General features: G+C 48.6%; 4 protein-coding genes across 5 annotated transcripts; 2 read left to right on the forward strand and 2 right to left on the reverse strand.

The window, feature by feature from the left end:
- Positions 1-454: 454 nt before the first annotated feature.
- LOC133393590 (uncharacterized) lies at positions 455-5480 on the forward strand. Its single transcript, XM_061659174.1, has 2 exons — positions 455-536; positions 613-5480. Exon 2 carries the CDS (start codon positions 641-643, stop codon positions 4403-4405), a length of 3765 nt encoding a protein of 1254 aa, XP_061515158.1. The 5' UTR covers positions 455-536; positions 613-640; the 3' UTR covers positions 4406-5480.
- LOC1280610 (RNA polymerase-associated protein Rtf1) lies at positions 5037-9425 on the reverse strand. Its single transcript, XM_061659175.1, has 5 exons — positions 8813-9425; positions 7678-8734; positions 6592-7601; positions 5906-6341; positions 5037-5828 (listed from the first exon to the last, which is right to left on the reverse strand). Exons 1-5 carry the CDS (start codon positions 8888-8890, stop codon positions 5719-5721), a joined length of 2691 nt encoding a protein of 896 aa, XP_061515159.1. The 5' UTR covers positions 8891-9425; the 3' UTR covers positions 5037-5718.
- A 1593-nt stretch (positions 9426-11018) lies between these two features.
- LOC1280608 (deubiquitinase DESI2) lies at positions 11019-15546 on the forward strand. Its single transcript, XM_320465.3, has 6 exons — positions 11019-11922; positions 12040-12327; positions 12426-12592; positions 12663-12804; positions 12870-12958; positions 13056-15546. The coding sequence occupies exons 2-6, from the start codon at positions 12193-12195 to the stop codon at positions 13132-13134; spliced, it is 612 nt and encodes a 203-aa protein (XP_320465.2). The 5' UTR covers positions 11019-11922; positions 12040-12192; the 3' UTR covers positions 13135-15546.
- A 1162-nt stretch (positions 15547-16708) lies between these two features.
- Positions 16709-20517, reverse strand: LOC1280607 (brother of CDO). 2 transcript variants are annotated; one of them, XM_061656015.1, is made up of 6 exons: positions 19779-20517; positions 18832-19063; positions 18150-18359; positions 17940-18058; positions 17723-17867; positions 16709-17646 (listed from the first exon to the last, which is right to left on the reverse strand). In XM_061656015.1, exons 2-6 carry the CDS (start codon positions 19007-19009, stop codon positions 16718-16720), a joined length of 1581 nt encoding a protein of 526 aa, XP_061511999.1. In that variant the 5' UTR covers positions 19010-19063; positions 19779-20517; the 3' UTR covers positions 16709-16717. The 2 variants fall into 2 exon arrangements, with proteins under 2 accessions (XP_061511999.1, XP_061511998.1); XM_061656014.1 differs by having other exon boundaries at positions 18832-19048; positions 19779-20516.
- Between the last annotated feature and the right edge of the window lie 4419 nt (positions 20518-24936).

Genomic DNA, 24936 nt, shown 5'->3' on the forward strand with positions numbered 1-24936 from the left:
TGCACGTCGAACGAGCCGGCCGGTGCTCTAGCATTTGTGACACTAAAACACAAACCTATAGTATCATCATGGGTGTGATGGTACTGCTCATATCAATCCATGTGAAACATTCAACCGTAGAGAAAGGGGAATACAATTCCGAACCAATGTGAAAAATGTACGGTAACGAAGAGAACGATAAGGTATATCGAGCCGATAACTTATGGGCTTATCAGACGAGTTCGACTCTCACCGTTCGACTCTCACCACTCTCTTGGGCTGTAATCTATGCTCCACAGAAGAACTGGTTTCAGTTTGGCACGCGAATTGTTAACTATCTCCCTCACTCATATAGTTCTCAGCACAACCTGTGATTACGGCTATCTCGTACTCCCCTTCCCATGTTAACGCATGAAATTTCGGACGCATGTCAGTGTGTTGGTGGTGTCCGTCTCGCCCAACATTCCAGTTGAAAGTATCATAGCTGCGCCGTAAGGCGCATGCAAAAGAACAGTGCCATTAAGTTTAAGCCTTCAATTCGATCGTGACGATGTACGGTACGCATCAAATGTTACCGAATCTAGTGTAAAGTGATCAGTTGAAGCTCTTTACGTGTATTGCAATTGTTTTCAGAGAATATTTGAAACCCAAAACGACCGAAATGGCGACCCATCGTAAGCCGCAATCCACGCCGGCTTATGCGCCTGAAGATGAACCGGCACCGAGCACTAGCAAACGGAGCAAAATTGAGCACGATACGGTACGATCTGCGCCTAAAACGCCCGACAATGGTCCAACAGCGGGCACCAGCAGAAAGCGTAAGAACGAAGACGCCATGGATGTATTGAATGAAATTAAAAGATTGCAAATTGATGCTAAGCCTACAGTGCCGGGTACAAGAAGTGAACACGAAGACGACACAAAGAAGCATGGACTGCAGTGCTTTGTCCCGGGCATTCTGTACCAGCTCAAGCTGCAAGTGCTGTTCGTGCTGAATTCGTGGAGTTGGGAGCTGAAAAGCTTCAACATAGCGTCGGAAGGGCGAATGGCGGGCAAATTCGATGACATTGTGCTGGAGCAGGTCACGGTAGATGGTGCGATCAGCACCATTTACATTCAAGCCAAACATACAACGAGCGATGACGCCACCGTGAACAGCACTGCTCTTGTGACGGGCAAGTCGGACCAGTTCTTGATTTCGAAATATTTCACCAGCTTTCTCGAAATGCTGCAACCAGTGTTAGGCATTCGGGAGGCACAGCTTGTCATTTGCACCAACTCGAAGCTGGCGGACGAGGTCAAGAAGGTGATGGAAGAGTACACCTTCCAATGGGAACACATTCAGCAAACGTTCCGTCAAATAAATGGACGCGCTTGGCGGTTCAACCAGAAGGAAATGGTAAAACATCCAAAGTTTAAGCTGCTGTTGGAGAAGCTTCGCACAGAATGCTCGGAAGGGAGCCGGCTCGCTAAAGCGTTAGCTGAGCACATTTTTGAACAAAAGCAAATCAATCTGAAGGATCCATTGTTCAAGAAGTATCGCTCGGCGATTGTTTCCAGCTTTCTGCAGCAGCAAAACGGAAAACATTACCGTTGGCGGCAAGATCTATCCACCACGCTGAAAGACAACTTTCGTGCAGAGTTTGAAAAGTGGTATAAAGCGCTGGTTGGGGCGAACACAGACGTGTGGGAAGAAATTAAACAGAAGCAAATGAATTTCTCCGAAGGTTTCCTAAAACTCGATAAATCCGTGAGCGTTGAGCTTGCAGCCCTCCCAGATGGGATCGTAAGCGATGAGCTGATTAATGATTTCTTCAATCGGCTCGTGCTAGTGACCGACACGATGAACGAGGACCAGCTGACCGAGTTGTGCCAGAGGCAGCAGCAGAAGGCGCGCGGTACGGTAGCGAGCAGATTCATCAACTATAATGTGACCTGTGTCGCGTTGGAAAAGCTGAAACATCTAAACACAGCAGAACTAGACCGGAGCACTATACACAGCTGTCTCGATTTGCTTAATCTGAAGGGAGCCTGCGCAAAGCCACGCACGCAGCTCGAGCGACAGCTGATGCAGTTGAACAAGGAAAAGCTGGCAGCAACTGAACTGTACGGTTCGCTCGATTTTCTCCTAAACGGTGACGAGCGGTTCAAATTGTACACTTCCGATCACACCGAAATGGAGGCGGAACGGATATTGGATTTGTTTTTCGATCAAAACGACCCAGAAAGTGAGTTCGTTATCGTGGACAAGGCACAATACCTCGCTGGCAGGAAAACAATAAGCAACGTGTATCGACAGTTAAACTGTTCCCTGGTACTGGTCATCGTTTGCCCGAAGGGTGAAGAGCTTGATCCGGTATATTGGGAGGCGCTAGAGCTACACGCCGAGGAACAGAAACATCAGCGCATGTTGATTATTTTAAACGACAACATCGAAACACCAAGCGAACGTTTCCTTGTCAGCGACTTGGAGGATGAGGGTCAAAAGGTGGTTCAGGAAAGGGTTCGCCTCTACGGGACGCACGTGTTGTTGGGGAGTTTGGTTGAGTCTCAGGACGAGTTGCGCTATCTGGCCCGCCTGGTCCAGATGTGCGACAAGGCGAATCGCCAGCCGAGCTTAAACGATGTCTGCTTCAAAGATGTGGAGGGCTTGTACATTATGCGCAGGTTAATGTCCCGCCATTCACAAAACGATGCCAGACTATTGCAGTATGGGTTAGAAACGTACCGAGAATTTGATTCGCCAGAGCTTCAAATACACGATGTTATGAAGGCGCCAAACAAAACTGTAATAGCTATTCTTGATGCACCAGGATGTGGGAAGACCACATATCTAAAATGGCTGGCCAAGGATCTGGAAACCACAGAACCCGATTCTTGGATTGTACGGTTTTGTGCCATCCAGTATGCACAAGACTTTGCGCTCTTGATGCGAACACAGGACACGCCAAGAGGTCCGCTGAATGCCACACGGATTCTATTTCGTTTCATCTATTTGCTGTTAAATACAGAAGATATCAACTTCAGCAAACGAGAAGAGATCGAGCGCATAAGGGAGAAAGCGTTAGTATATGCTGATGCTATAATCGAATCAGATGGAACATTGACGCTAGATGCAGAGAAAGTCCGTTCCGTCTCACCAGAGGCGTTGGCTTTGCTGCGTCTTTTCAAAGCCAAGTATTGTGCCAACAAACTTATTGTGCTGTTCGATGGATTCGACGAAATCGCGCCACATTATACCAAAACAGCACTGGCCCTAATCCGCACGCTTCAGGGTCGTGAAGAAATACAAAGACTCTGCGTCACAAGCCGTCCGTACGGGTTTCAAAGCCTGTTCGAAGGCAATATCGATTCGCTAGAGCTTGTGAGGTTAAAAACACTGACCAATGCAGACCGAACAGCCTATTGCAGGAAATACGTTGATATGCATCCTTTGTTCATGCGCTTTACAGAGGAGGAGCGGATAAAAGCAGCAGACAAGATATCTGCTATAGTGGAAAAATCATCCAACGAGTATTTTATGGTGCCTTTGTTTTTAAAACTAGGCGTAGAATACATCGTTGACAGAGTGCTGAGCAAGAACGGTATTGAAGCTTTTCTTCAGCCTGGCCTGGATTTAGATGCGAGCTTGATACTACCATCCAACAAACTGTTGCTGATGGAGTATGCCATCGACAGGACGTTTGCGATCGACAGCACAGACAAGGAAGGCAAAACGGAAGCAGCCTCTTACATTCCAAAAAACCGACAGGAGGCTGAGAGGAAAATGGCAACAATGAAAAAAATATATTCTCTATTGGCCATGGACTCGTTGACCAAGGACGATCTGTTGGATGCAGAGGAGCAGCAGACACTCAACCGATACACGGACGAAATTTTGAGTGGCACAGAAAAGCCGGCACTAGTGGTGCGTTTGTATACCGGCGTTGCGCAGTTTGTTCACAGAATGTTTGCTGAATATTTTGTTGCCCTCTGGCTGTACAATAATTGGAACAGGAATGAATCGATAAAGTTCACCGTTCGTAACTTATTATACAATTGGGACAAGAAACATCAGGATTACAATGTGCAGTGCTTTTTAAACGCAATAGTAAGTCAAAGATGTACTCACAGACATGCTGCATTATTCTCCGCCTTGATAAATAATCAGGGAGATGAAGTTCTTCGACTGTATGCAGAGGTTCCTACAGCAATCCACAGTGCGGACGTCTTTGGCAGAACACCGCTTCATTTGGCCGCTGTGAATTTAGTAGAACACGAGAATCCTTCAATTCTGGAGTTTGTTCAGCGTGTTACAGACAGAGAGGGTGAATCTGCAACAAGAGTAAAAGATCAATTTGATTTTTGCTTTCAAACGGCCATCGAATATATCTGGGGAAGCAAACTAATAAGCACAAGAGGTTTAGCTCATGTGACGAATCAGTAATAATCCCTTCGTTGGCGTTGGATACTGCCATATGCTTGACACGTTAGCCAGTTTCGAGACTAGCTTGTCTGTTAAGTTGAGTATTAAGCTGAACTAAGCTGAGTTAAGGAAGGCTGTAAATAGATCGGATTGGTTGATTTGGGTCAGAGTTAAATCCAGTTCAATGGTATGAGGATGCAAGACACATGCCCCACCAAGAAGGTGTTCGAGATGAACACAGCGATAAGGCCTAGTTCGGCATAAGGCGCAGGGGAGCACAGTGAACTCGATGGCTGGATCAGGTGAAGCGAGATCGATGTGTCGGAGATCGGGTGTCTACATGGATGGGAAGTTGCTGCCAGGGACCGAGCATCCTGGAGAATGATTGTAAACCGGGCCATGTCACATCTATCGTGAAAAGAGAGCCAAGAGAGAGAGAGAGAGAGAGAGAGAGAGTGAGAGAGAGAGAGAGAGAGAGAGAGAGAGAGAGAGTTTCATCAGCACACCCGAAGTGCTGAAAGTCACTCAATGGAAACATGAAATGGTTAATTAAGCAACTGTTTGACGTCTCCTTCCCACTCTGCGCCATCCACAATCCGTCCAGTGCATGTTCTTTCCCCTCCAGTACAACGGTTCATTCGAATTCCATCCGTTTCGTGGTCTGTTTTTCGTGTCTTCATCCTTTATTACCCGTCACAATGCGGCTGCTACACATGTCCGTAGCAGTAGTGTTGTTGTAACAGCGCCTTAACCTGCCTTATCGCTACAAATAATGTTGTCCTAATACGAGCTGATCTCCGTAATTGCTTGAGTGTTTGCTATTCCCCTGATACGGTACTTTCTTGTTGCCTCGCTGGGTGCTAGAACACCTCTTTGTCCGAAACGCTCGCGGAACCACCTTCACTGCGAGCTGCGCTGCTCAAGTATGACCACACATCCTGCTAGATTCGTCATCGTCTACCAGCGTGCACATATATAAGTGTACAAAATACAAACAAAAGCTTACCAAAAAGGGCTTGAAAAGAGTTACAACTTTCAGGACGATCGACTAAAAGCATTAAATAAATTATAAACCTAATCATCTCACGCGAACCGATATACACATATCGTAATTGTTTGCTTGTTAAAGAGAACTATTCCACCATACCTTGCGTCGTCGATGCCATTGTAATACCTCTAAGCGCGATATCTTCGACATTGTTTTCCACTTTATCTACTACGGAAGCTTCCTTCTCCGCTCGTCGTTCGTGATAAACGTAATGATAATAATATACAATCGGGAGCAGGAGAAAACCTAACCATGGTCTCAACAACACAATACCGCCCCACCGAACCTAGATCAGTCCACGCTTCTTTTTGTAGTCTTCCAGGTTGAGCGATCGTTTCGGGCCGGACTCTCGCACAGGCTTCTCTACCGGCTTGGGCAGCACATTGACGCTGCTTACTGCAATGGAATAGGGCGCAAACAAGTTGATGAGTTTAGTAAAGCGTGTTAAACGAAGGCTTTTCTCGGCTACTTACTCGGTAGTGGCACTTCCAGATCGATGTCAAAGTCGTGCAGCGAGTACAGGTTGTTGTCCGCCGTCCCCTGGTTCGGTTTCTTTTCCTCGGACTTTTTCTTGCCCGCCTGGCCGGGCGGTGGTGGCGCCTGCATCGGCAACATTGGCGTATCGTCCCGTTTGTCGTCCTTTTTGAAGGACATGCGCGGTTGCGTCTGGCGCCGGGTGAACGGATCCTCAATCTTGAGACCTCGTGTGGCCCGTTTCTCCTCCATGATCGCTTTCTCCGCGTCCTCCACGTTGCGCTTCCGGTTGCGATCGTTGATGTACGAGATCAGACTGATGCTGCTGCTGCGCTTTTTGTCCAGCGTGCTTGCCCGCTCTTCAATTTCCTGGATCTGCGAGTTTAGCTCCCGCGCCAGATCGTCCTCACCTCGTAGCTGGGCCGCATCACGTTCCTGCAATTAGATGGAAATGGTTTGATACAATCAATTATTGTAATTGAAGTGTATAAATAACTCTCAAAGCTGATATCATCATATACAAAGAAACTAATGTCCAATGTAACACTCATCACTGCAAGACTAAACCATTAAAGGAAGAATGGAGACGCCCAGTTGTTGACGATTTCGGTATGGCTGCGTACTGCAACTTTCGGCGCAGCTTTTGGCTGCGACCCTACAGGGCTTACCCACTAACACTACCCACCTTCATGAGGATCGTCTTCTTCATCGCGTAGTTGGTCGGATGGGCACGGAACCGGTTCTTCTCCTCCACCAGCCGGTCGATGTCCGCATCCTTGAACTCGTACTGGGACGCCTCCTTGATGTCGCGCTGCTTCCGCTCGATCATATCGACCGTCGGTAGCGGTGTCCCGGTGGCCTCACACACCGTCAGCCACTTCTGGTACTCCGTGTCGGAAAAGTCCTGGTTCGACACGAACTCCAGCCGAAACACGCGCTCCTGGCTGCCGTGCTTCAGCTTGAAGCCCTTGTTCGTCCGGCTGCGCCCAAACTGGTAGATCTTGGCCGTCTCGACCACGCCAACGATCTCGGCCACGCGGTACACCGGCTTGCCCTGATTGTTGCCGATGTTGATCCGCACGAAGCAGTTCATCACGGTCGGCTCGAAGATGGGCAGGTTGATGAAGCGTTCCAGCTTGTGGCGCGAGATGCGCAGCTTGTTCAGTTCCGCGTTCGAGCTGATGGCGACCGGTTTCCGGCTGCTCGACCCCGACCCGGACCCGGATCCCGACCCCGACCCGGACCCAGCGCCCGAGCCGGCCTTCTTTTCCTTGTCCTCGCCCTCGGAGTCGCTGGACGAGCGACTGTCGCTGCCGCTGCCACTGTCCCCGCTGCCGCCCGAGCGAGAGCGCCGGTCGCCACGCGCCTTCTTCTCCCGCTCGTTGCCACCGTCATCGTCGTCATCGTCCGAGCTGCCCGAATCGTCGGAATAGATGTCGGACGCCTTGAGCTTCATCTGCGACTTGCCACCGGGCACGTCGGCCAGCTCCTCCTTGTCCTCCTGCTGGCTGGCGTCCTGCTTTCGCTGTGCCTCGCGCTTCGCTTCCTCCTCCTCCCGTTTCGCCTTGCCCTCGCGCTTCGCCTTCAGCATTGCCATCGCGTTGCTGCGCTTGTCGTCCGTGCGGTTCATCTCGACCGTCTTTTTGCGCTCCTTTGACCGTTCCTTTGGATCGAAGTACTCCGAAGCACTCGAAACTAAAAATACATAAAATAACATCCAAGATCGATAATGCGTGTCGTAAATCGAAGCCCACGGCAGCCCCTTGCTTACCGTCATCGCCTTTCTTCTCCGGGGACGAGGAAGGACTGTCCGCTCCCATCCCACTGCCCTCTTCGGACGTGTCCATCGGCACGGGGCCGGACATGTCACCAGCCGATTTGGCCGTCGTCTGTGCAGCCAAAGCCGCTGCAGCAGCTGCCGCCGACGCAGCCGCCGCTGCTGCCGCATTAGCAGCCGCTGCCTGTGCCGCTGCCTGCGCTGCTGCGGCCGCCTTCTTGCGCTCGCGCTCCGCGTTGGCCGCCGCTGCCGCAGCAGCCGCCTTTTTCTGTGCCTTCTTCTTTTCCTTCTTTTTCTTCTTGTGCTCCGGCTGCGCTTGCTTGTCGCGCGCCCGCTCCGCCCGCTTGGCCAGCTTCAGCTTCCGCTCGATCTCCCAGCGCGTCTTCATGACGTCGCGCCGCTCGATACGCTTGAAGATCTCCGTCTCGCGCTCCTTCTCCGACAGCGCATTCAGCCGCGCTCGGTCCGCATCGTCGCCCATCAGGTTTTCGTCGTACCCATCGTTGAATTCGGAATCGCTGCTACTGCTGCTGCTACTGCTGCTGTCACTGTCGTCGCTGCTGTTTCCATCGCTCGACTCGTCCTCGCTCGGTGCTGGCTTACCCGCGGCAGCAGCAGCAGCACCCTTGCGAGCCTTTTCCGAGTCGGACGATACCTGACCTTCTTCCGGCTCGGACCCGTTACCGGCGTCGATCGGCTGTTTGCGCTTCACACCTCCTCCTCCTCCTGCTCCGGCCAGTGCTGTGTTGCCAGCGGCGGTCGCCGGCACATTGGGGCCTCGTTTGCGATCATCCTTCTCTCCTTCGCCCTCCGACTCGGAGGAGGACGTTGGTTTTCCTCCCTTTCGCTTGCGCTTTGCCACCGCTTCCGAGCCGGATGCTTCGTCCTCTTCCTCCTCTTCCTCCTCCTCGTCATCGTCATCATCGTCCGAGTCCGAGCCGGACCCGGAGCCGGAGTCCGATCCGGATCCGGACCGGTTGTGACTGGCATGGTTCGGCGAGGCGGACGCCAAGCGGGTTGTCTTCTTCTTCTTGGCCAATGAAAGCAGTTCCTGAGGAGGGAGTGGGCGAGGAGATTTCGTGTTAGCAGGAAAATCAAGCTGTCAACGGCCCCTCCCCTCAACACTTACCGAATCGAGATCGGAACCGGAATCCGAATCACTGCTGCTTTCCGAATCGATCATAGCCTGTGGTTTGCGTTTCACCATCTTTGTTGTTGCTGTGCTGCCTGTGACTGTATGTGTTTGCTAAGATGTGTGCGTGTATGCGTGTTTGCGTGCAAGAGCTGTGATTCTTGAATTTCAGCAGTAAAGATGAACGCTCGGAAAACTGCTGCGGTCCGCTTTTTCTCTGATTCGCAATTCGGTGTGACCTTTCAACGAACGGAATGCACACACAAGCGCGCGCGCTCGCCTTTACGCTGGGTAACACGCTACTTCCCTTGCAAGCCCACTGACACACTGGACGCTCTCCGACGGCGGTGATGGTTACGGGGGGAATGCGGCAGCTGGGACCGCTTTTATCCGGTGTTCTAGACGGTCCGACGGTCAACAATTTACCTGCCCCCAGCACGGAAGCTTTCTGTCCGTTGCGGGTTGATCACTTTCCGGCTAAAATTGCTGGCGTTGCTGTGATGGTTACGCGATTCGCTCTTGCCAAGCCCCAGCCCGGCCACTTTTTCTCGATCGAAGCGCAAGATGACAACAACCACGGTTGCTTTTGCTAGCAGACAAGTATGGCGCCAGTGTGGCCAGATTATTTTGGCGGTTTTCGGTAAGCGCATCAAAATTTTATCGGTAGTTTTCGGTAGGTTAAAACTCAAAACTTAACTGAGTTAAAAAAAGTAAAAGCGAAAGAAGTGTTAAGTGGGATGGGGGGGGGGGGGCTAATGCGCAAAATGAAAGTTCTATCTCACGAGAATATGCATCCTTTATCTAAGATATGGATTAGATTCGGTTCAGAGGCTACACAAATGAAGGTCTTTCTGAAGTGTCGATGTGAAAATTGTACTGGGAATTAATTCTAAGCCAAAGAAGAACTAAGATGCACATTATTTTTCTCAGTGGTGGCAAGTTCTTTTTCTCGGGGCTCTACCCGACCGCTTAGGGCTTCATTCTCGATTTTCGCTGGATTATTTAGATTGATATGATTGTTTGGTTGAGTTTTATAGTTCAATGATTAAAAAAATTGAAATCCTAGATATATATATATACATCAGTATTTCTGGTCACTTTGCCCACAGGGCAAGGCGAGCTTTTTGGCGGCCACCGTCGCAAAACCGTCGCAAAACGTCAAAACCGGCGTCGCATGTACTGCAAACCGACGTCGCCGGCGAGCGAAACTCGCAACGATTTCGAGGCGCTGGCGACGGTCGTTTTTGACGTTTTGCGACGGTTATTGACCTTTCGAGCGAGCTTTTGCCCTGCGAGCCAGTGCGGCCAGATTATATTGGCATATTTCGGCAGGAGCACTGTTGAGAACGCAACCATTTAAATTTAATCAATTATTTTAACAATCAATTTCTTCTTCATTTTCTTCAATTTCTGAGGAAAATACAATGAAACAGCGCGAGCGAGCGTTCTTTTCAGTGGCACTCACTGGCGCTCTGCCTCGTGCATTTTAAAGGCATGCAATAGAGCGCATTCTCTCCGTGAAGGTGCTCCATCCGCCATTTTTAATTTTCAGCCCAAAACAACGGACTTCGGATCCGATCTTGGGCCGGAACCCCACCGTGTGTTTGTATCTACCCCTCGACTGAAAATTTAATTCTCTTTTTCTGTCAGGTGAGCTTAAACCGCGGACAGCGAGATTCAAATTCAAATTTAAATAATTTTCTTTGACGAGCAATTCTCAGAATCCCCACTACTGACATAGTCTACTTATTAGGAACATTAAATTTTAACGGATAAAACTAAAAAGTGCCAGGCAAACAAACGTGCATCAGCGCGATAAGTAACAAATGAGGATAGCGATCCTTGAAACAGCAACCCAAGCGCCACAGATTAAGCTGAAACGACTGAAAAATCAAATATCTGTGATTTTCGGTAGGATAAATGGAAAATCGGTAGTTTTAGGGCGGTCATCTGTGAATCGGTAGGCATATAAAAAATCGGTAGGAATACGGATAAATCGGTATTTCTGGTCACTCTGTATGGCGCATCGTTCCTCTCTTTCGCACGCTGACAGCCGTTGCAAATGTCAAGCGGCACTGTTCGAAAAACAAGTCAAGGTGAATAGAGGTGATGTGTACTGATATTTGTTTGAAAATAGTTTTTTAGCACATTGAGAGGGAGAGATTTTACTACATTTGTGCATCTAGAAATCGTTCTTTGTTGCTAAAATAGAACCAAAGAAAAACAGTGGCCATATTTTACAGATCACGTAAAAATATACGCAACAAATAGCAAACGTGAAATATTTAGTACAGAGACCGTCCCACCGTGCTGCACACCTCGGGCTGTCATCGAAACGCGCGTTCGAACAAAAAGAAGTAGAGAAAGACAGAAAAAAACCACTCACATACACACCAGCGACAAACGAAAAGCAGACAACACACGCACGGGATCCAGACAGAGGTACGAAAAGTGTTGGCAATCGAGTCCTGACGATCCTTTTTTTGCGCCCCGCCAGCTGCTCGTTTTGCTGGAAGTCTGCGATTGCCGAATTCGAGGGTGGTTTGTGCAGGTTAAGTCCGTACGGAAGGGAATAGGCCACGGTCGTATCGCCACCACACCAACCACCTACATCAACCAGTGTCATATTGTTGTGAAAAAACGCAAAGAAGAAAAAAACACACACACACATTGTGATATCGTGTGGTGAGGTGGGGGGAAAACAGTCCCCAAAACGACGGCGTTTGTGTAAATCCCTCTGATACCCGCGGGGGACGAACAGGAACAGGCAGCAAAACAAAGGGCAACCAGCATAAAGCATGAGAGCACAACGACGACACAACGGCTGCGGGAACAATCGAGTAACGAAGGCTGTCGTCGTTGTCGTCGGATCGCAGTTGGCTGGTCCGCTTTGCTGCCAGTGAAATTGGCATTCCGCCTGCTCGAGGTAACCCACGCAAAACGCAATTAAGCATTAACAGATCCAGCCGTGACGACGCTTGCTAGGGTTTTTTGTCTGCCACTTTCGGTCTCGGTTGCTCCAAATCTCCAGTGTTTGAGTGCGTGTGTTGAGGAGAAACAACCCGTTCCCGTCCAGCTGAATATACTGAGCGCCACTGTCGAGTGTGGTAAGTCCCCGTTTCATCCTCCCAATCCAGTCCCTTACCATATTGAAGTTTATACCATCAAATTGCTCATTAAGCCCATCTGTTTGCTTTGCTAATGTTGATCCTCTCTTGTTTTAGTTTTGCTCCCAGCGCTGTTTCAATTCTTGCCTTTGCCGTGCATTTAGTCGGGCCTGAAACAACCCAGTGCATAGGTTCATCCGTATCCGTGTTCCGTCATAAACCCGCGTGTATGCTGGTCGCGCACGCCTGCGTGAGGTGCTGCATGGTGTGATGTTCTCAAACGGGCTTCCGTGCAATCTAACATTTCCCAGCTGTCTCGGTGTGCCAAAGGATAGTGGAAGCGACGAGCTGCTGCCGACCAGCATGGGAAGCCGCGAACCGGTCATCCTCAACGTGTACGACATGGTGAGTGAGTGGGGGGGGGGGGGGGGGGGGGGGGGAGAAAAGGTAGCATAAGCGCAACGTACACAGCGATTGATTCAATCTCATCTTCGCCTTTGCAGTACTGGATCAACGAGTACACCACCTCGATCGGGCTCGGTGTGTTCCACTCCGGGGTGGAAGTGTTCGGGACGGAGTTTGCCTACGGTGGCCATCCGTTTCCGTTTACCGGCGTGTTCGAAATATCGCCCCGCGATCACGACGAGCTCGGTGATCAGTTTCGGTTTCGGTACGCGGCAAGCTTGGCAAGCAGGAGAAAGCAAAACCTGTACTTACTCTACTCCTTCTTTCCCTTGCAGGCAAAGCATTCAGATTGGCTGCACAGATTTTACCGAGGAGGAGGTGCGGCGTATCGTGGAAGAGCTGGGCAACCAGTTCCGGGGCGACCGGTACCATCTGATGAACAACAACTGTAACCATTTTTCCGGCGCATTGACACAGGTTGGTGCATTGTGAAGAAATTATAGCAAGGGATATGTATATTAATCTGTGCTGACATCTTACAGATCCTTTGCGGACAGGAAATACCCAGCTGGGTGAACCGGTTAGCACACTTTAGCTCGTGCGTACCCTTCCTTCAACGCTGCTTACCAAAGTGAGTTACATTTTGGGGCGAGCTCGTGCTACAGCTCACCGGTCACGTCTAATCACGTGTTTTCTTTTCCACTTTCCCGCTTTTATGTCTGCCGCAGAGAATGGCTAACGCCGAATGCCTTACAACAATCGATAACCGCCATACAGGATCGCGACTCCGACTCGAGCCCCTTCTGAGAGTAGCTGGACCGATTCGGCGCGTAATGACGATACCTCTCCCTTCACTACTGTAATGTCTACCTTAAAAAACACAAACATACACACACTACCACTACCATCTCCAACTACCGCTGGAAAAGGGCAGACTACTGCCAACCAATTGTCACCAGAACCAGCCCCGGTGCTGCAGTGTCCGTTAAACCGTTTTTCTTTACTGTTTCCCTCTGTTTACTTACCTTTTAGCTACTTACGGCGGGACTGGTCACGCCAGTTTAAACTTTTCACCCTTAAACTAAATTAAAAAAGTGTCAGCAAAACAATCTTCCACCGATGGACGATCGCCGGCCGATCGATTGGTGATGGAACCGGAAACGGCTGTGGGGGGTGACGCGTTGCACAGAATTTTACGGCCTACGTTTAGCGATCGCAGCAGAAAATTTGGTGGAAAATGTGTGCTGTTTTCCTCAGCTAGAGAAGATGTTCGGTTTTTCTTTCTTTACTGTAGCAAAACATAAATGCACCGAACGAGTAAGCGAAAAACGATAGATCAAACACACACACGGTACTGGAGATTAATTGTAATTTGTGTTTTCCATTGCGATCGGTATAGATTTTAGAGGAAACGAGGAGTGAGAATAAGTTTGTTCTTTTTATTATTATTTATTCCACACACTGGCGAAAAAAAACAGAGTTTTTCTGCTCTAAACGATTAAAATTAGGGCGATTTTACCCAAACATAGCTGACCCGTACGGTGCAACTCGTTCAAACCATCACAAAATAAGTTTTAAAAAATCAACCAAACAACCGTCTTCGAGCTAAGTCGTAATCCTGTCGAACCGCGTTTTCTGCAACAATCGAGGCATCGTTTACAAAACTGAAAAAGCTAGGATTATTTAACAAAAAGAAGAAGATATTATTTTGATTCTCACACTTACTTTTAACCGGAAAACGAATAGAAAAAACTGCACCACCACCCCCCAAACATCAACCCATAGTAGAGTAGTGTGAAATATGCGTGTGTGGTTGCGTGCGTGTGTAGTAGTTCCAACCGGTCGGGACTAGATGAGTAAAGCTTTATTACGGTGGCAAGCCACTAACCTACTCCCCCAAAATTCGTTAACATAAGAGAGAGAAAGAGAGAGAGAAATTGCAACCAATAGACCCCCGAGGTTGGTGAACATGTTCTGAGATATAAGGATTAAAACGGTAGGGAAGATAAATCGGCATCGAGAGTAGCAAAGTGGTTAACTTGGGCCGTGTGCCGGGTTCCTACATCCAGCCCCAGGCCCCAGAATCTATTTAGCAAAGTAAACTTAACGAACTTTATAGAGTGAATCAGTTAGTTGTACGCGTGGTACGGGTACTAAATGGGCATGTGTTACACTTTCGGTAGAGCGGCGATGATCGCGATGACAGATAATAATCGTTAACCTGAGATTAAATTAATTGACTATTGCGCGGATATTACGCGCGCGTACCGTTGTGAAACAGTGAACAGATTTAGAGTTTATCGGAGTAAAACGTGTGGACACCATTATTGCTACTAAAACATCAAATACTACTACTACTACTACTATTACCACTACTACCAACACTACTAGTACTAAAAAAAAAGAACAACAAACTATTGTGTTTGTTAGATGCTGAAGATCTTCGTCTCGAACCCGTCGAACCCGTTGAGCACAGGTGGTTAAGGTTTTGCCATAGGATTTAAGCTGTGTCAGTGCGGGGGATGAATGGAAAGGGGAAGTTACTCATGCTATGCACTTGCAGGGTGCACAAATCGCCAAGAGATAATGGTGTGCAGAGACAGACTGGCCGAGAAGTATTACGAATCTACCGAACGTTCACACCAAAATTAGTTGACACGGTTAGGCGCGGTTTTTTTTCGGTTTTTCGGAATCCACTTTTTGACTTCGGTTTTGACCCGCTCCCCGGGCAACTTTTACCGCCAGATTGGATACGGAGGGGCCGCTACTGGAGGCCGTGTGTTCAAGGATATTACACAGTACATCAAACACAATCAAGTACCGAGTAGTTTGTAGCGTGCGCGTCGAAGAGGACTGGCAATCACTGGCTGGTTAGTGTTTTGTTTATCGTTTTGTTTGGTGAAACTGATATTCAGTTATGTTTGCCGAGTGGGTGTGTTCCTCGGGGAGAAGATCACTGTTAATACACCACCACGTGGACGCGCAACCGGGGGTAAGCACCCCAGCATCCCCGGAGCTGAACATTCAATGCCGCGCTCTCTTTCTCTTCCTCTAAAACTATAGAGCCTAGCAGCAGATACCTACTCATAAGTGAGAAAAAAACAGAAAAAATGGTAAAACGAGGAAGCAGGCATTAAGAAACACTCAAAAACGAAGTAAACTAAATCGAACAAATGTATAATTAATGAATAAAAACAAACAGATGCAGTTAAGGAAGAAGTGGACAAGCGAAAACAATGCAACACAGAAGCAGTTGAGAAGTGCAGCCGGAGCAACTAATTATTGCGCGTGAGATCGTCTTGTTGCTATTGCAGCAGCAGCTATTAATTATATCGTTACAGTAACTCATCTTAATCCACCAGGCTCCGATGCCGTCGAGACCACGATCGATTGACCCCGCCAGGGGAGCCCTCTTTGTTCCCGTGAGCAAAAAAAGGGCAAAGGGTAGTGAGCGGCGGCTCGATCTCAGGGTGGTACGGTGGTGAAGTTGATTTAATTAAAAATTTATATTTTTTTCTCCCTCCATTCCCAACAGACTGCCGAACCTACAATGTTCATCCGATCGGTTCGGTACTCTACCCGCTCCCGCTGCGGATGTCAGTCAGTGCCAGTTGCGGAAGAAATGTTGCAAATAATTGGCGCAATTAATTAATTTAAAAAGAAACGCCGTTTCTTATGCACACACATACACACACACAGCGAGCCGAGTCCGTCAGTTGTCGAAGGGGTCGCAAAAGTGTCGCCTTGGGGAGTGGAATTCGCGAAAGGGCCGGCTGAGAATAGGTTCGTTTGACGGACGTTGATTAATATACGGAGGGCGCTGTTGTATTCTAGTTTGCTGGAAGAATGTGCCGAAAGCTGTTCCAGGCTTGCGGTACACAAACAACATTGAGATTATTGGACGTACATTGTGGGAACCAGCTTAAGAGAGCTGAAACTCCTCCAAGCTTGGTTTGCAATCTAAGATGTACGGAAGAACTTCAGACTTCTCTACTTGTCGATTTTGGAGAAGAAGAATTATGAAATTCTAGCATTGGAGAGCTAACGACATCGACATGTTTGGGCGTAGTTTTGTGGCGTTGTGAGGGCCAGACAGGCTCGCCGAAATTAGGGGAAGTACAATGGTGGAATGGTCTGAAGAACCTCAGACTTATCTATTTACCGACTTTGGAGAAGAAGAATGATGAAATCCGGACGAAGGTTTTGGCTTGAGAACTTCATTTGGGGCTTTGGATCCAGAAATGCAGAGAATAAAGAAAATGTCTATGTTCCTCAGAAGCAGTTCCTGGTGAGGGTTAACCTAGAAGAACAACATCTTGTTGGAATAGGATATCGATCGTAGTGATCAGTGAGATATTCAGAAGGTCAGGCTACAATGTGGTTGCTTTGGTTACAGATCTCCTAAGTGCTTTATTCCTACAAAAAACTCCACGATGGCAAACGCTACGAACAATCCCAAACAAGATACGGCCACCGGTGACATCCCTATCGCCCCACCCACACTGTGACCGTTACCCCACCCCATACTATAATCAAAGCCATCGGTGGGAATCATATTGTCCGTAATGAGTCCACCATCACCGTCCCCAGGCTCGCTGTACTCGAGCGTTTCCGTCGTCTGCACCGAAGAGGACGACGACGTATCAGCCTCACTGCCCGGTTCGATCTCCACCTCACCGCCCGTCGCAAAGCGCAGTATGTTGCTCGGATCGCTCCACCCGTACCGGTTCCGAGAAAGCACGATCACCTCGTACACGCTGGTCGGCTGCAGACCCTCGAGCGTGTAGCCACTGGAGTGCAGCGGTCCGTACGACCCGTCCGACGGGATGATGAGCTCCTTCCAGGCGAACTGCTGGGGCAGGGTGCGCCTTCCCGGCGTAACGTTGCCCGACGGTACGCGCCGAAACTTGAGCTTGTACTCGATCAGCGGCGAGTGGCTCTCCGTCTGCCAGATGAAGTTGTGCCGGGTCGGGGAGGACATCTCGGCCGCCGGCTTGAAGCTGGCCACCATCGGCCGCCCGGTCAGCTCGAGCTGCGCCCCGGCAATGCCGACCCGATTGCCCGCCTTACACTCGTACTGGCCGAGGTCGGCGTCGCGCAGACTCCGAATCGCCAGCTGATGCCGCTGCACCGTGTAGTACTGGTGCTTGGTAACGAGCGTGTCCAGCTTGACGATGCGCCGATCGTACACGACCGGCAGCCCGTGGTGGAACCAGTGGATCGATGCAGCCGGGTGTGCCGTCACCAAACACTCCAGCAGTCCCGTTTCGCCGATGCGCGTATGGACCGTCGGGCTTTTCACCTCAATCTCCGGCACAACTGCGAACAAAAGGGGGAAGGTGGATGAGTTGGAAAGCTGTCGATTTTGGCATACCTGCTGCGGCAGTGTACCTACAGTTAACGATCACCTCGACTGCGGCACTGGCCGGTTCGCCAACACCGTTCGTGGCCGTACACTGGAGCGGCCCGGAGAAGGTGCGATCCTCGATCAGGACGTTCAGCTTGCGCTCATTCTCAAACGGTGCCGTAGCGTTTTCGTTCTGGAAATGGAGACCGAACAAGGAATTACTTGCCACTCGGAAGAGTGGAAGAGGTTCCACTGTGTGTCCTACCTGCATCATCCACTTGACGTACGGCTGTGGCATACCGGTCACCTGACATACGGCCTCCAGAATTTGTCCCACCCGAATATCGATTGGATCCTCCGGATAGATCGCTGCCGTCGCTTGAACTGCGGTAGAAGAGCCGCAAGTTATCATCAAACATTCCAGGGTGGCAAGTACCACTTCAGGAATTCGGGAACTCCCGGAGAAACTACTCACACTGCACCTCGATGGCGTGATGCTGCGACGCCTTGCCCCCGTCGGTCATGATCTCGCACGTGTAGTCGCCCGTATCGTCCGTCTGCACCTCCGTCACCTCGAGGCTACCGTTCGGCCAGAGGCGCATCCGTGGCGGTGTCCGCAGGTCCGGATAGCGTGAGTCGACCAGCAGCAGATCATCGCGCGACCAGCGCACATACCGATAGGGAGCTGCCGAGAAACATGCCGAACCAGAGCAGAGAAGGGGTCAAGAAGGTGGTGGTAACCCCTTGGGGAAAGCGGCAGCACACAGTGCTGTCAATTGTATCATCTCGCTTTATGCGCCGCGATGCGGTTAATCTAATAGAGCGGACACCGCGCACGGGCTATGCCTAGTAATTGATTTAATGGGCAAAACCCATTCCCCCAAAAGCGGCAGAGGAGGAACACAATGGGAGATGACACGAAGGAAAGGAATCACGCACAGGTCGTGATTTCTGAAAGCATCATGAGACCTTGCGAAAGGGTGAGAATTTTGAAGAGTTCTTGGGGAATGTGTACCTCGGAACCTTTGGTTCTCAGTTATTTTTTCTATTCCTTTGCTGGGAGTCTCACAGTGTCAAATTGACATCAGATACTGAGTGCATCCCCAAGGGCGGGACCATATGACCTCACAGTGCTTAATAACTCGCAATATACTCACCGTTATGATAGCACGGCAGCAGCACGGTATCGTTTTCGTACCGCTTGACCGTGGTCGGCACGCTCAGGAACGATCCGGCGGCAGGATTTCCGGTCACGATCTGCCGATTGGTGCCGAGGGCGGCCTGCAGCACCACGAACGCCACGGCAAGCTGCACCACGACCGGGCTGGCGGCCATCTGTGGAACCTGTGCTCTGTTCGCTGCGAAATAGAGTAGCTAATGGAAACGAAGCTGCACGGGTTATGATCTGACCAATATGATGACGCGAACGAGCCAACGGCACGGCCAGTTACGGCGTGTGTAACTCGATCCGCGGGCGCGGGGCTTTGTTTGGATTGTGTGGATTATGGAGAGTATGATGGTGCCAAGGGAGGTGCCGTTTTATCTTTCCAATGTCAACAGTTTTCCAAACCTCCAGCGCTTTCGTTGCAAACGGAGAAGCATCAGCGAGAGCGGGTGTGTGTGCTCTGTCCAGCTGTGGCCCCTCAGCAAATGTCTTCAAATTGACAGCATGTGAGGATAAACACGCCATAAACGCCGTGTGGGAATGGTTGCATGCCATCGGAAAGACATTTCAGCAACGAAACGGCTGGCCTCTATCATTAAATCATTATCAAAGAGCGCGTGGGGTTTCTATTCAGAATTTGCCTTTTTTGGGAGTAGGCAGTAAACGAATGGCTCGTAAAACGGAATGACCATATGCCCCCCCCCAAACAAACAACCAAACTCCAAAAGCAGGCCAATTATTAGTGACCATAAACGGGTGAATGGGATGATCGGGAGTTGATCAGAGCATGCCATGATGGCTTAATTTTTGAGAATTACCACAAACTTATTAGTGGAAAGATCCGTTCGTTATTCCCGCTCGTTACTTGTGCCGTGACCGTTGGCGCCAAACAGCGCTGGAGCGTTTTGGGGGCGGTCTTCATCAATTTGTCACACTTACCGCGGGTGGATCGTGATGGATCGCTTGATTAACCCAACTCGTCACCTAACTGGTGCGACACGGGCTGCCCCTTCTCCTCACGCTAATCGTTCAAACGAGCACACAGTGTCGGTTACTTTTAAATTTTCACTTTTCACTATTCAAATCACTTGCCACTGGACCAGTATTATTATGGGACGATGCACAAAAAGCGGATTCTATCGTTGCACAACGTCCGGCACGGAATGAGGGTTCGTCCCTTTGCCCTGGTGGCTTCACTGTAACTGAGCACCAGCAGAATCCGTTGCGTTTTGATTTTTTTATGAACCTTATCGTATTTTTCTCACTCTCCCTCCCTCACTCTCTTCTTTTTTCCGCTCTATTGTCGCCTTAATGTGCATAAAATGGGCCCGCGCTTTGCGACTAACTATCCATTGAAGCCACCAACATCCATGCGCTCTGGTCTGCACACGTTGCGCCTAATTATTCGATGCATTGCCGATTGCCCGTTTTAGGCGTTGCTTTTTGTCACTTGCTGTAATTGCTGCTTTTCCGACCAACAAAAAATGGTTCTTCCCTCATACACTCACACACACACACACACAAAGGGTCCGATGGTGCGGGCGGTTTTTTTGTCCCCTCCTGGTTCGAGCTCCGAGTCCGTACCGTCCGATCGATGATTAACGACTGCGGGATGCGTGCCGTTTGTCGGACGGTTGCGTGCTTGGATGCGCTTGCCGGAGCGAACGCACGAACGAACGAACGAGTCGAGTGATCCAGCCGACGGTCCAGTCGCTACGGAATGTGCGCAACTGACCGATTCGGGGCAGGGATGTCAAACTACGGTGGAGAAAAATGCGATATTCTGGGGTTCTTTTATTCATTTTGTTTTTTATGGAATATTCTAATCAATAGGAGGTTGGTTAAGAGATCCTGTATTCACCTCAAAAAGTCTGTTGCGACGATCGCTACTAGGAATATATCATAACTTTAAAGTATCAGTACTCATAAACACCTCTGACCGAGACATGGCTACTGTTTAAATCTGATGAAAGCCTCTAAGCCACGTTCGAGAGGAAGATCCTCAGCAGGAATGGTGATCCCGTATGTGTGGAAAGACTATATAGGAGCCGATACAATGATGAGCTCTGCGATTTGTCCGTCTAACTCACTGTTGTATAGCACATGACTTTCGCAAAACTCTAGTAAGCTGGTCGTGTGATACGCATGGAACCCGAAGATCCAGCCCTCTTAAAGTCCTCCAAGCCTTTCACATGAGCGACATGATTGAAGATCTTAAATCAGCGATATTCGACACTCACCGTAGCGACCCTTCTATAAACATCATGAAGATAGTAGTAAGTAAAACACTTTTAATAGAATACAGTCGTTGCCGCTAAATTTTGACTCTAACTCACTTATTTTTGTCTCGAAGGCACCAATTTTTGACAGCGTTTCACGATTTTTGCCTCGAAGGCATCAATTTTTGACAGAGCGCATCAATTTTTGCCTCGAAGGCATCAATTTTTGACTGTGAGTCAATCGCTTTATTTACAAAATTTTATGTAATTTCTGAAACTGTGTGTTCTGAAATGATTGAAATTAAGTTAAATAATGAATAATTGTATTGATAAGATTTAAAATAAAACAATTGTTTTGCCAATTTTGGCAGTTTCAATGGAGTGAAAAAATTGGCACGTATTTTCAGCTGTAAACAAAAGCTTTAGAAATTATAAAATTTCATAATTTTTTCTCAAGAAACAATCAATTTACACAGTTTTTGTATTTTTTATGAGTTGTGGAATAACAATTGTTAAAAATCTGCTTAAATACCTTGTAAAATTGTCATTATTCCTACAAGAGTCAAAAATTGATGACTTACAGACAAAAATAGGTGCGTTAGAGTCAAAAATTGATGCGCACTGTCAAAAATTGATGCGCACTGTCAAAAATTGATGCCTTAGAGCCAAAATTTGGTGGTAACGACTGTAATATGTCAACATTAGATGTTGTATTATGCTGTTAGTATATGATTTGATATACAGGATTTTTCAGAGTTTCTCATAGGTGTGGGACACTTTCTTGATTCTTTCTTATTCGAAGTGAACTTCATATGTTGGAAATTGGACTCTATGGCAACCTCTTCGGATAGGCTCCTTGGAAATTCCCGCTGGAGTTGTCCATCAAGGGTGTTAGAGAGTCCAATTCCCATTACATTAAGTTCATTTCACGATAAGAAAGATTCTTTAAAGTGTCCCACAGCTATGAGAACTCCTGGAAAACTCTGTAAGGGGCGCTTATGAGTGGCTTGCTAATAATATTCACATTATCTTTGTTTCACTCATAGTACCCAGAGGAACATCATAGCGGAAAAGGTCCTAAGAACATCAGCCGTCTTCATAGTGCGTACAGTAGATGAACGATACCAAGCAGGAACAATGGATTAGTGTACTCAATAACAGTACAAGATCTGGTAAGAACCACATACTTACTTTTTTACCTGTAGTTACAACCGTTTCGCAGACTGGCAGACGTGTCCGAACTAGCTCTGAACGGTTTGGTAAGATCTCTTTTCCATGTTTGACATGCCTGCCAAACCATTCGCCGCTTGACTCTTTTGCTTCACGTTGCTTGCTTTTATAATTTGAATTTCCACCATAGAACTACCGAGCGGGGAGGGAAAGAGATAGAATACTGTGGCCACTTTTCCGATGCCAACCGCCGCCCCGGAACGGGTGTGTGTGCTTGCATGCGTGCGTGCAGAAGTTTAGCATTACATTCTGGGAAGCGTGGGCGCATTAGGACAGCATAATGAGGACTTGAAAGCTTTCAACCGGCGTACCGTTGGAGATATGGATTATTGGATAGTGGGTCTGGGGTCTGGGGGTTGTACATTTTTGGGGAGTCTTCACACATTTTCATTCGCGAACTGCAGAAAAAGCAGAACTGCGCAAACAGTGTGGGGCTTTCATCGAAATCAGCGACCGCAACCGAAATCTCGTCAACCCAGCCTGGGGTCTGGGGTTTATTTGTTCGCATCCGTTGGCGGCCGGTTGCACAATAGAAAGGTTTGCAAAAAAACCCAACATCATTTTATCGGTTTCTGTCCATCGATCTGGGCCCTCCAGCTGACGAACCCATTTCCGCTGTGGTGAGAGAGCGAGAGCAACCTTTCTGTTGTGGGTTTTGTGGGAAAATTAAGTGATCATGCCAGCCAGAAAGAGGTGAAATGCGTGATCATATTCGCACACGGTTGTTGCAAATCTGTCCTCCGTTTTCCCTTCCCCCCATTTGTTCACTTATTTGCACTGATCACACACAGGGTGGTGTCGTCTGATGCGAAACGGTTGGAACGATCGTCCCCATACCTTCTCCAAGCACGATCGAGCTGCTGGCTGGCCCCGAGAGCCCGATTGTTGTCCAATTGAGGGCTGCACAAACTGGCTGACGAATGCTGGATTTATTCATGCTGTGACCAAGGGATGGAGAGTGAGAAGGAGGGATGATGTGTGTCTAAAATTGAACAACAATCCCAGAATCAAAGATTGAGTGTACTTTTGTTGTGTTTGCGTTTCAATGACGCTCAGCCTAAACGATGGTTTATTCAGAAGGCTCTCTTGTGCGGATAGATTCGACTGATGAAGAGGAATTAGGGAATGTATCTAAGGTAGCTGGAGACACACACATGTGAGGAGCAGAGCATGATATAAATATTTAACATTCAACCCCGCGCGGGTCTCCGCAGTGTCACTGTTGGGATTTGATTATGGAAAAGGTCAACATTGTTTGTGTTGATATGTCCAGAGGGATTCTTGGGCTGGAATGAGGAGAGGTTGTTTTCTAACCAAAGATTGAAGATTACTGAAGGTTGATTGATCCTACGGTATGTGTTGGAAGTCTTCAGAGAGCATTTTGGGAAGATACTAAGCTGAAGAACATACTATATGAACAGCACAACCTGGAAAAGTCTTGATGAATCTAAGGCTCTATTCTGCATTCTTCACAAATGTGGGTTAGTGACGTGATCTTATGGCAAACAGCATATTCAAGAACCCATTTCGATGGGCCTTCGCCTAATGCTACACCACACCGCAGAGCAGCAGAAAGAACTCCCGAAAAGCATAGTCGCACTCTCCCTTACGCACGACACACACACGTGGTTCACATGTGCTATTGACCCGCCCGTTTGAAAGGTGAGACCGTTATAAAGACCCATCTAAGCCGGGCGGGGGACCACTGGCCAGTGTAGAGTGTGTGCTCGATGTAAATTGATACGTGTTTGTTTGAGCGTCAATCCACCGTCCAATAGACCACCGGAAGAAGAATGCTCTCGTAATAGGCGCTATAATAGTATCGGAAAATGATTCCATTTGGTTCCATGTCCCTACCGCGTTCGGTGTGACACGCGTGAGCACGTGCGCACGTGTATAGAATGAAGGTGTCTCGGGAGGAACGCAAACGGTGTGGCATTACTAGGCGCATTATCGTTGGTTGAGTGATTGCGATTGCGATTGGTGTTAAGTTTGCTTAAAGAGCGTTCGCGCTCACAAGAATGACTCTCGAGGAAGTAAGGGTTTATAATTATGAAAGACCAGGCGATAAGGGGTCAGGCTCAGGTGTATCAAATTTCGGGAGTTGAGGATAATATTCCTCATTCGTTCTGTCAGCATGATGAACAATTGACCCAAAAACAATGTCGTTTTTTTCATTTTGTTTTGCATCATTAACACGTTTATCTGTAGTTTTTTTTTTGTTTGTTTTGTAATTACAGGCTGTGTAGAGTGTATCCCACACAACAGCATTCCACACTTGTGTGTGCGCGTGTGCCACACTCTGCCAGATCCAGCTGTTCTCGCTTTGTTCACTTACTCCTCTGCTCCTACTACATTATCGGGTGGTGTCACATACACACACACAGTTGGTGCTTTCTGTTCCCGCGTTTTCCCGCGTCTCTGGTGTTTTTCGTTCCGTTTTGTTTTCCATCCTTCCTCCTCTCTACTTTCCCTACTATACTCAGCTCTTTGTGTCCTCTGTGTCCTGTACGACCCTCCCTCGTTCCATTCTCGCTCTATGTATCTTTCTCTCTCTCTTTCTCTAATGGCTAGGTTAAGGCTTCACACGCCTCCCCACACAACATTGCGTTAACCACCATGGCCCAACGGTGGGAGAGGACTAATGG

This window comes from Anopheles gambiae, chromosome 3 (genome assembly GCF_943734735.2).
Source record: "Anopheles gambiae chromosome 3, idAnoGambNW_F1_1, whole genome shotgun sequence".
In the NCBI taxonomy this organism is placed as follows: Eukaryota; Metazoa; Arthropoda; class Insecta; order Diptera; family Culicidae; genus Anopheles; species Anopheles gambiae.